Here is an 11,875-nt window from a genome sequence, read left to right as displayed (position 1 = left end):
TGACGGTTATTATTTTGACAAAGCGTCCTATGAAATGGAATTTACATATAAAAAATGCGCGTTGCAGTTCGCCGACTAAAAACAAACATCGTTTTTAAATAAGCCATGAACTAAGGCTAATGTTTACCTAAATAAATTACGCGTAAGTGCTTAGTAAGATAGCAACATCTCATTTATAATACCATAAGTAACATAAAGACCATAAGTATGTAAATTAGCGAAAATTATCACCAAAATGTCAGAATTTATAGCCCGGTGTACCTAGCAACAGGGGCCATACCACCGGAGGCCTATCATCATAGTGCCCTACGCCAGCGTCCCCAAGCCCGGACAGGAGACAAATCCAGCATGGGTAATAGTACCATACTACTGATGGTCACACCTTAGACGCAAGCCACTCAACCCAGCAGAAGGTGCAGCAACGGGTGGACCAGTTCCCACTTCGCACACAGCAGTGGGAATAAGAGCGGATGCTGTAGCAACTCCAGCCGACACCCGACCCAGTGCGCCAGTGCATCAGAATTTATAGCCCGGTGTACCTAGCAACAGGGGCCATACTAACTTGATGAAATACTGTCGTTAAGTTTATTTAATATTAAAATTAAATCAACGTGCAGCGCCCCGCTGCGGCTTTTATTCTGAATGATAATTTTACCGCGCCTAGTTTGTGACGTCATGGACTATGGTTCTGTCTGAATTTTTCCCACTGCATCTGGTAGATTATATAGTCCCCACTATCCTACCAAGATGATTCTTGTAATATCCTTGCTAGATAATATGACGATGCCAATTTAACACGCGCTCTAAAGGATAAGCATGAGCGCGTGTTTTTAAAACCTTGTAAGCACCCACGTACAAAATTTGGCAGTACAATCCCCTAATTCTATAGGAGATTTTTCGGATATGACCACTGGAATCAGTATCATCTAAACTCTATGTTGTCAAAGACGTTAATCACCACGCTAAAGTTCAAATTATTTTGGCGTTTTACTAATTAATTTCTGAATTAACTACGAAGTGGAAAGCAACGAAACTTTATATTTGGATACTTTGAACGTACGCGCTTAGTTTAATTACAAAATTAAGGCGGTAACGAATAATTTTCAACTTACTCTTTAAAACAATGGGAAATGTCATACTTATTGAAATATGTTACTTATGATAGGTTAAATTATAAAAAGAAAGAGCTTTCTTGAGAATATTAATGACGCGAGAATAATGGAAACAATAACCAGTAATCAAAAGTTAAAATCGTACAAAAGAACCTAGTTATGGCAAAAATTTCGAAAAAATCGGTTAACTTTTACTATAGAAGTTAGTACAAACCCCCGATGTGAAATTTAAAAACCCGGAAAAGGTATAAAAATCGAACAATGAACGGGGCAAAAAAAAAGCTAAAACCTTAAAAATTTAATTAACTTTTACTATGGCTCATTAACTATTGAATGAACGAATATTTGGCCATTAGAGCACGACCAACTTTGATCTCTCGCGCTACAGCGGCCATCTCATTCGTTGACGTTTCTATGTTAACCTATGAGCAAAAGATGTGTATGACGTGAGCGCCCCTAGCGGATTATTATTTTTAGAATAGCTTTTACATTGAAGTCAATATAAAAACAGAGCGTGGCGCTGAACTCCTACACGTTATAGTACAGTTTATAGGGGGAAAATCCTTGCTCGCGGAATTTCGACGAATGTGTTGGCCGCTGTAGCGCGAACAGCGCGTGATCAAAGCTGGCCGTGATTAGAGTCGGAAAAAATTGTATTTTCCACGTTGATTAGTAGATTCGGCAATACAGTATATACGCATAAAATATAATAATCAGCTAGGCTAATACAAAAAGCGCCAATTAATCAAGGGACTTTTAACGCCTTTATCCCAGGTGGCCGGGTTAAATTGTGTATGAAGGTAATAGCATTTTTTATGCTTTATTAAATTTAATTACTAATTGTAATTTGGTTTATTTTGAATTTTTATCGCCGCTGAATTTATTTCACCAGCTCTTCCACTAAATAGAGCTTATTAATTCGTTCATACGCTAGACTGCACTATCTAGCAGTCGTAGCTAATTTATTTCTTTTATTATCAAAACTAAAATGGTGTTCGAAATTAAATAATTTTAAATCACATAATCACCTAGGCTAATACCCAAGGCACCACCTTAGGCCTGGGTTATAAAACGACTTTTAAAGCCAATAATTCAGGTGGCCGGGTTACTACGCGTAGGAGGGTAGTGGCAAGCCCTTCATGCCACGCGAGCCAACAGCTCGGGAGAAAACCCCTTTTACTAGTGCAAACTCAACGCGGAATAAGTGGTTCCCAGTGCCACAAGTTGGGATCGCACCTGGCTCCGCCACCCCAAATTTTGCTCTGACATCGCATTTTTCTCAAAAATATAATAGGTAGAGTTTTAAAATTTTCACGTTATACCTAAGAGGTAGGGAACATGCGAAATTCTAATTTTCAGAAAATTCTACCTTTGGCACATTTGTGTTACGCTTAAAATGTGTATTCTTACAGTGCCCGAAAAAGCTATTGCCTCCTATGACCAACTTGTAAACTCTACGCAGAAAAAGTGGTTCTGAGGTTTCACCCTGTGCCCCACGCGGCTTGTGATTGAATTCGGATCCTCTTGCTGCGAGGCGAAAGTGCTAACCACTCCGCCACCCCGCCGTCAGACTAGAGCATAGCACCGATTTGAGTTGGGTCGGGGGCGGCGTTTGGCAAAAATTACCCTTCGGCGGTGGCGGCGCGAAGGGCTACAAATTTACCCCTCTTTTAAAAATTAAAAAAAAATCGTAGAAAAACTCAAAAACGTCTAGCCAATGTAAACGCACTGCTTCTAGACAATTCATTAAATAAATTTAAATATAAATTAATATGATCACTTTTTTGATAACTTTGATTATTTTCGTGTTAAAACAATTTAAATTAAAAACTATTTATTGAATTAAAACATTTTATAAATTATCATAAACATAAAAAGAATACGCAAAATAAATAAAGATTAGCAGAAAACAAATTATAATATTTTTTATGACTCAAAGTATTTAAAAACTATCAAGGACTATTTTTTTACGTGGGGGGGGGGGGGGTGAGAGAGTGCTTGTGATTGGCTGAGGTTTCTTTGAGAACGTATTTTAATCGGTATAAAAGGCGAGGGAAAGTTATGAAGGTAATTCGTAGTCCAATTCGGTTCCTACTCGTAAACTGCTTCCAGCAATTCGTTTCCAGAAGACTACATAGTGAATCCACGACATACTTTCAGTTACTAGTAATTTGGTAATTATAGCTTCTAATAATCACGTTGATTAAATGTATCAGTAAGTTAAGTAATACTTCACCTTACAAATCTTGTAAATTTGCAGTTATGAACGCTAATATGAAGAGTTTCATAGTGTTCTTGTGCTTCGGTCTCTTGATTCAAGAATTCCAAGTGTCTTCTTTGCTGTTGACGAAAGGACTAGTTGGAGGTGCCATCGCCAAGAAAGGTCTGATTGGAGGTGGTCTCGCTGTCGCCAAAGGTGCCGGAGCAATGGCCATCGGGACTGGACTGTTAGCCAAGAAGGCTGTCGTGGTTCCCGTGCTCCTCGGAGGGAAAGTCATAGCTGGAAAAGCCAAAGTTGCTGTCGCAGGAGGAAAAGCATTGGTCGGTGGGAAAGTTGCCGTCGCCAAAGCCGGAGCTGGTCTCGTGGGGAAAGTCGCTGTTGGTAAAGCCGTATTGGCTGTTATCGGAGGAAAGGCTGTCGTTGGAGGTACAGTCGCTGTAGCCAAAGCTGGAGCCGGAGTCGTTGGAAAGGTGGCACTTGGTAAAGCTGGACTGGTGGTTGCTGGAGGAAAAGCTGTCGTTGGAGGTACAGTCGCTGTAGCTAAGGCTGGGGCCGGAGTCATTGGAACGGTTGCTCTTGGTAAAGCTGGATTGGCCGTTGCTGGAGGAAAAGCTGTCGTTGGAGGTACAGTCGCTTTAACTAAGGCGGGAGCCGGAATCGTTGGAACGGTTGCTCTTGGGAAAGCCGGACTAGCTGTCGCTGGAGGAAAAACGTTGGTCAGTGGTAAAGCTGCAGTGGGGGCTGTTGGTCTTGGTCTGGCTAAGAAGGTCGGTGGTGTCGCTGCCGTAGGAGGAAAGGCCCTTGTCGCCGGAACAGTAGCTGTTGGTGCAGCAGGAACTAAACTGGCAGTCGCTGGAGGCAAAGCTGTCCTTGGAACGAAAGCAGCAGTTGGCGCTGCGGGTCTGGGTCTCACGAAGAAGGTTGGCGGAGTCGCGGTCGTCGGAGGAACAGCTCTGGTTGGTGGTACAGTAGCCGTTGCAAAAGCCGGAGTCATTGGAAAAATAGCTGTTGGTAAAGTCGGTCTAGCTGTTGCTGGAGCGAAAGCGTTGGCTGGTGGAGTTGCTGTCGTCGGAGGCAAAGCTGTCGTTGCAACTAAAGTAGCCGCTGGTGTCGGAATGGCCAAGAAAGCCGCCGCTGGTGTCGGAGGAGCTGCACTGGTTGGAGGGAAAGTCATCGTCGGAGCCAAGGTTGCTGGATTAGGGTTGGCCAAGAAAGCGACTGTCATCGGGGCTGGGAAAATCATCGGTGGAAAAGTTCTTGTCGGTGGCCTCGGTGGTGCCAAGCTAGTCGGAGTCAAGTTTGGAGGTTCTAAAATAGTCTCTGGAATCGGAGGCGCCAAATTAGCAGCTGGAAAAGCTGCCGTAGCAGCCGGAGCCAAGACCGGGAGCGCCAAATTGGGAGCTGCGAAGGCAGCTGTCGCTGGTCAAGTCGCAGTTGGAAAATCCGACACAGGAGTAATTGGTACTAAGACTGCTGGTGTTGCTGCCGCCTTAAAAACTGGAGCAGTCTTAGCCGGGAAAACGACGAAAGCAGTCCAGAATGCAGTGGTCGGAGTAGCCAAAGCTTTGACTAGCGTTCCTCGAGCGGAAGGAGACGTATCTCTGACCAACGGTCTCCACAACACAATGGAACAGTATGGACCTGCAGGTGGTATGTATAGGAACCTTGAAATTCTTTATCAGTTAAATAATGTTCCTCATTTCAGGTGAGAACCCGGTAGTACAGCAATTTCCTGCAGTTCCATTGGAGCTGTTGGAAACTGGTAAATCGGTTCCGCAAGTAATTGTGCCGCCTCCGTCCGGTTTTGGCATGCCCGCCGGGTTACTCGCTCCACAATAATTCTACACTATATTTATTTATAAAAATTTCACTGCGGTTCTTGTAAATACTGTTTTAAATGTATGGTAACTTCGCGTTAGTTTTTGTACCATGTTATGAACTTTATTCATGTAAATATTTTTCTAATAAATTATTAGAATGTAGCTTACTGAAATTCTTTCGTTAGAAGCTGATATTTTAATGATCGTTCCGTTTAAATCTAAGTTGTATTTAGGCAGATAAATTTTATTGGCTTAAAAAATACATTGAAGCAAGCTTTTGCTTGAACTGCAATATGTTTATCAACAAGCTTCTGTCAATCTACACTTCAATTATTAAACATTAATTGCTTTTTTTTTTAGTAAATAAATATTTGCCATACGGAGAGGCCTAAGATTGAAAGTTTTAGTTGTAGTTCCCTGATGGGGATCTTCAGAAAATGCAGAAAACTGAAGTACTAATGCCTGTATTTTGTAGCCTGGCTGTTATTCGGATACGCCAGTCACGCTGAATGAAACTACACGCTTACTCCTTAGTTTTCCATCTCCTTGTTGAATGCAATTCACATTGGTTCATACATACGCTAATATTTCCGTCAAAGGCAATCTGACTTCAACTACATTTTTCAAAGCAAAAACAAAAATGTTCAATAGCTCGAGGCCTACTTCTTAAACTACTTTAAAAATATTTACCCTCTTTAGTATCGAGAGTCGTATCACTTTCTTCCATGCTGATGATTTTTACGATAAACAGTATTTATTATTATCATTAATTTGTTGAATAACGATATTAATAAAAAACTTCACGGTTATATATACTGTTCTTATCTGACAGCGATTTGTTAGCTTGAGATCGTAGTTGGGCTTCCTCGCCACTAGGTGCGAATATACATAATTACATATGAGTTATTATGTTACATATGCTTGATCCTAAATTGACATAATTATCAGCTTCTATTATTGACATAGAAAGAAGGCTAGACAAAAATGCACGATACACCCACTTTCTCGTCTATTCTTTCAAATTTTCTATTAAAACGTAGGTAGATGGCGGTAGCGTTTTCGTTCAGTGGCCAAAAATCAATATGCTGCTAGACTCGAGGCGCTGTATTAGAGAAGGCCAGGAAATCTCTGCGGTTTGAAAAAATATTTACTGGCACCAAGGATTCTATTTCTATATTTTATAGAATCCTTGGATAAACTCCCGTGTCTCTTAATACCCGCGTCTCTTGACAGCGTGTGGTCAGGAGTTTCGGTCTTGCGGTCACCGGTTTTTGGTCCCGTGGTCAAAAGCTACGAAGGTTAGCAATCTCAAGACGCCCCTAAAACCTGACGGCAGGGTCACAATGCCACAGGCCAAATTTCGTGCGAATCGGACAATTATCTTGGGCGTGCATAGAAGGTAACAAACCAATATATATATATTTATACAAACATCAGATTTTATTTATATAGATAGATAGATGTTCAAAATAAAAATATTTTGTTTTATTATTTAAGTAGAACAACACTAACACTATGATAGACGAAAATATTGTTCCTAAATGGGTTTCAAATAGCTTGTTCAAAAATTTACAGGAAAAGAAAAGAAAAATATAATATTTGAATCGCGCGCCTTTAGTTACTACTCCAATAAGTACCATCTAGCGGCAGAAAAAATTACTCACGCCGCCCCCGCCGAAAATTCGATTTCCTGGCCTTCTCTAATACAGCCGGCTATGCTCGACCATAGGCTCGATGCTCGAGGGGTCCGCCACGAAAGAAACAAGACGTACAAGATTCGGAATCAAGGAATGTTAGAGTTGATTTTCGTAGTGCTCGGAATTGTTTATTCATTATCCACAAAATTTCTGATTTATTTAACAAAAGTTGGTAAAAAGAATATAATTTTAACTTATTTAATTATGTTTTTTACGCAATCAAGCATTTATTTGAATTAAAATGGTATTTATTTAAATAATTGTTTGTTTCGTTTAAATAATAGGCTTATCCACTTTCGATTATTTAAACATTTTATAATTATTATTCAAATATTGGTTATTTAAATAAATATTATTTAAATATCACCGAACTTATTATATCCATGGATAAAAGTTAATCGAACGCCGACCTCTATATTTTCGTTAGGTTATTTCTTTGTTTATATTTAAAGGGAACAGGAAGGGCAATATTTTGCATTTCAAGATATCCGCAACCTTCGTTGCAGCATTGTAAATTATCAGACTGATAATTATGTTTTGTATCCCTCCACCAACATCGGCGTTTACTACCAAAAGTAAATATTAAGAAAAAGTCTAATACTATACTCTTATTTGAGGGGAAAAATTGTTGGCTTTGGTGATGCCTTCCCCCTCGCCACTTTTCAGGAACATTAAGTATATCGATGTACTCCGCCGCGGTAAAAATAGTTAGCTTTTTAATAATTTCTTTTCCAAAAGTATATAAAGTAGATATTTGATTGAACCTAAAATACGACATTTTAAAAACAATAATATGACTTTTTAAATAGATACACATGTAACTTAAATCAGTGCTTTTAGTATGCCTAATATGAAGTTAGCCACAAATTTATGTCACGTGGAGTATATTACAAGAAAACGAATATTTAAACGGATTTAAAACTTAAAAAGGCAAGAATTTTAAATGACTTTAAAATTAGACTTTTTTCGTGGGTTGACATTCAATTCTATAGCCAGAAATGGAACATATTAATTAGTTTCATAAAAAATGACTAGCCAAGGGTTAAGTATTGAAGCATTGTTGAAGAATAATGAAGATGATTTTTTCGAAATGGATGTAACCTATAAAGCTATTTGCTAGTCGTTGTTGATGGATGGAAGTTTGCAGCAAATACTAGATAAACTATGCTTAAAATACAACACCTTGAAGAAAGACTGAAGTCTTTGCTCTCATTTCAAATTCATCCCTCAAATAAAAATTACACTGTGTCGATTGAACTTTCGGGGCGTTTAAAACTGCAATCGGCGGCAAAGGTTGCTTACGTGGCATTATTATTGACTGTATTAAACTAATCACATAATTAAAATCTTTAAACGAGGTCCAAACAAAACCGAGCGTGAAGTAAAATACTAGGCTAGTGCTTCTGAAACAGAAGCGGACGATTCGAGACGTGGAAAGCGTGGACCGAAACAATGTGTCCCAAAATTCCACGGAATGCACTACTTTTCGTGGGAAAATATGTCGAAGAAAGTGTTTTTCTATTGGTGGAAAAAACCACGTGATCGATAGCTCTTTAAAAAGGATGTCAAGCATGGTGGAAGGTAAAATCTGAAGGCACTATTAGCCTTTATCTCTATATTTACTTTTGTTACTACGTATTCACACTACACCCACTGTTTACCATTTTTTTGAAAATTGGGTTGTGCATCCCTTTAAATAATAATACCTAAAATAAAACATGGGGTCAAACTTCACCTCTCTTGGAAGACAAACGCGCCCACCACCATCCCAACCGGCCTTGGAACATTGAGTTGAGAATAATATAGAGCTCCAGACTGGATTTTCTCCAAAGGCTTTAAGCTTACCATTAGTGGCAACGGGACTGAAAATCTAGATTCTATGATTTGGTTATGATTCCTGTAAGATTCCAAGATTCGGTTATGATTCCTGTAAGATTCTATGATTCGGTTATGATTCCTGTAAGATTCCATGATTCGGTTATGATTCCTGTAAGATTGCATGATTCGGTAATCATTCCTGTAAGATTCCATGATTCGGTTATGATTCCTGTAACATTCCATGATTTGGTTATGATTCCTGTAAGATTCCATGATTTGGTTATGATTCCTGTATGATTCCATGATTTGGTTATGATTCCTGTAAGATTCCATGATTTGGTTATGATTCCTGTAAGATTCCATGATTTGGTTATGATTCCTGTAAGATTCCATGATTCTGTTATGATTCCTGTAAGATTCCATGATTCGGTTATGATTCCTGTAAGATTCCATGATTCTGTTATGATTCCTGTAAGATTCCATGATTCGGTTATGATTCCTGTAAGATTCCATGATTTGGTTATGATTCCTGTAAGATTCCATGATTCGGTTATGATTCCTGTATGATTCCATGATTTGGTTATGATTCCTGTAAGATTCCATGATTTGGTTATGATTCCTGTAAGATTCCATGATTTGGTTATGATTCCTGTAAGATTCCATGATTTGGTTATGATTCCTGTAAGATTCCATGATTCGGTTATGATTCCTGTAAGATTCCATGATTCGGTTATGATTCCTGTAAGAGACCATGATTCGGTTATGATTCCTGTAAGATTCCATGATTCGGTTATGATTCCTGTAAGATTCCATGATTTGGTTATGATTCCTGTAAGATTCCATGATTCGGTTATGATTCCTGTAAGATTCCATGATTCGGTTATGATTCCTGTAAGATTCCATGATTCGGTTATGATTCCTGTAAGATTCCATGATTCGGTTATGATTCCTGTAAGATTCCATGATTCGGTTATGATTCCTGTAAGATTCCATGATTTGGTTATGATTCCTGTAAGATTCCATGATTCGGTTATGATTCCTGTAAGATTCCATGATTCGGTTATGATTCCTGTAAAATTCCATGATTTGGTTATGATTCCTGTAAGATTCCATGATTCTGTTATGATTCCTGTAAGATTCCATGATTCGGTTATGATTCCTGTAAGATTCCATGATTCGGTTATGATTCCTGTATTATTCCATGATTTGGTTATGATTCCTGTAAGATTCCATGATTTGGTTATGATTCCTGTAAGATTCCATGATTCGGTTATGATTCCTGTAAGATTCCATGATTCTTTTATGATTCCTGTAAGATTACATGATTTGGTTATGATTCCTGTAAGATTCCATGATTCGGTTATGATTCCTGTAAGATTCCATGATTCGGTTATGATTCCTGTAAGATTCCATGATTCGGTTATGATTCCTGTAAGATTCCATGATTCGGTTATGATTCCTGTAAGATTCCATATTTTGGTTATTATTCCTGTAAGATTCCATGATTTGGTTATGATTCCTGTAAGATTCCATGATTCGGTTATGAACTTGATCCGAAGATGATTCTTTGATTCCGGAAAAATTCCTGTGATTCGGAATAGGGGAATCAGGGACTGTACATGATTCCTTGAAGTGGCGCACCCCTCGGCTAGACTTCTCCGGTGCTTCCTTAGTTCTTTTTAACTTTCCTACATAATGTATAACATCCCCCGACGCCTCCCAACTTCACGAGTAACATTCATTGTAAATGATTCAAGTGACACACTTTTGGTAATTATGTAACTTTTCCTTGTAGGTAGATTTCTTGGGTGCTCTTGGAGCTACATTTTATAAATTGAAAATAATTTCCTAACGGACTGGCATCACTGCGCGTTTTAGCATCTTTGAAATATGATTTAACAGTTTTACAAATATTATAATTTGAAAAACAAGAATCATGAAATTTGACGAAAATTTTAAGTTAAGTAATAATGACAACGACCAAAGCCTAGATAATGAAAACGAACTGAATATCCAGTAGAAGAACTTAGTGGTGATTTTACCGAAATCTTAAAAGAAACTTCACGTCGGGTGAGAAAATTCAAATATTTCGTGCTGCGGCCACTATAGCGGGCGATACTTTACGGGGTATTTTTGGTGTAATACAGAAAAGCATTAACTTTTCTTTGTGCTGCCACTTAACTTAAACACTAAACTACCGTCCAGACTATGCAATTTTATTGAAACTACCGTCCAGACTATGCAATTTTATTGAAACTACAGTCCTGATTATGCAATTTTATTACCAGTGCCATATTAAGTACCGTTCAGACTATGCAATTTTATTGGTGCCAAATTAAGTACCGTTCAGACTATGCAATTTTATTGGCACCAAATTAAGTACCGTTCAGACTATGCAATTTTATTGGCACCAAATTAAGTACCTTTCAGACTATGCAATTTTATTGGTGCCAAATTAAGTACTGTTCAGACTATGCAATTTCATTGGTGCCAAATTAAGTACCGTTCAGACTATGCAATTTTATGGGTGCCAAATTAAGTACCGTTCAGACTATGCAATTTTAAAGATAGAGCAGTACGGCGCAATTGATGGAGTGCAATTTTTCGGATGTTACGTGCCGGAAGTCGGTAATCGTTTCGTAAACAAACTGTCAATCAGAAGCTCTCTGAATTCGAATCTTTATTTAATTTTATTTATACATTCTCATAATAACATGTTATTTTTAGCAGTTCGAAACATCTAAATTGAAAATTTGTATATTTGGACAGAGCCACCTACTCTAGATTAGCAACAATGAAATAACCAAAAACAATAGTAATAATATTATTTAATTATTATAATAGGTCAAACAGGTGCCAATTTTTGAGCGACATTTTGAATTTTTTTTATAAAATATAATTTTTTATGACTAAAGGTATATTAAATGCATGAAGTAGGCCTTCGTATTTAGAGTAGAGCTATTTCTTTCAGCATTTTTCTTGGCAGTGAGAACAAAAGGGGGAGGGTGTACGCTTTTAAAACTGTATAAAAGACCAGGAACACAATAGAGGGCTATCACTTTTATCGGTGGAATCAAAGTAAGTTCATCTTTTCATTCTGGCAGTGATTCCCCGACAGCGTTTTGAAGTTGCAGTGTTTAGGTAATTATCGGTTCCATTGGTCGCGTCGCGTTGAGTTGTTAGTTAAATTTATTGATTAATTTATTG

General features: G+C 38.3%; 1 protein-coding gene across 1 annotated transcript; it reads left to right on the top strand.

The window, feature by feature from the left end:
- The first annotated feature begins 3,209 nt into the window (after nucleotides 1-3,209).
- LOC149943939 (uncharacterized) lies at nucleotides 3,210-5,315 on the top strand. Its single transcript, XM_090175374.1, has 3 exons — nucleotides 3,210-3,286; nucleotides 3,373-4,997; nucleotides 5,047-5,315. The coding sequence occupies exons 2-3, from the start codon at nucleotides 3,375-3,377 to the stop codon at nucleotides 5,170-5,172; spliced, it is 1,749 nt and encodes a 582-aa protein (XP_090031500.1). The 5' UTR covers nucleotides 3,210-3,286; nucleotides 3,373-3,374; the 3' UTR covers nucleotides 5,173-5,315.
- The last annotated feature ends 6,560 nt before the right edge of the window (nucleotides 5,316-11,875 follow it).

The sequence above is a fragment of the Leiobunum rupestre genome, chromosome 5, assembly GCF_980474605.1.
Source record: "Leiobunum rupestre chromosome 5, qqLeiRupe1.1.hap1, whole genome shotgun sequence".
Lineage (NCBI taxonomy): Eukaryota > Metazoa > Arthropoda > Arachnida > Opiliones > Sclerosomatidae > Leiobunum > Leiobunum rupestre.
Note: the sequence above shows the minus strand (reverse complement) of the source record. Positions and strands in the feature narration are given on the sequence as shown.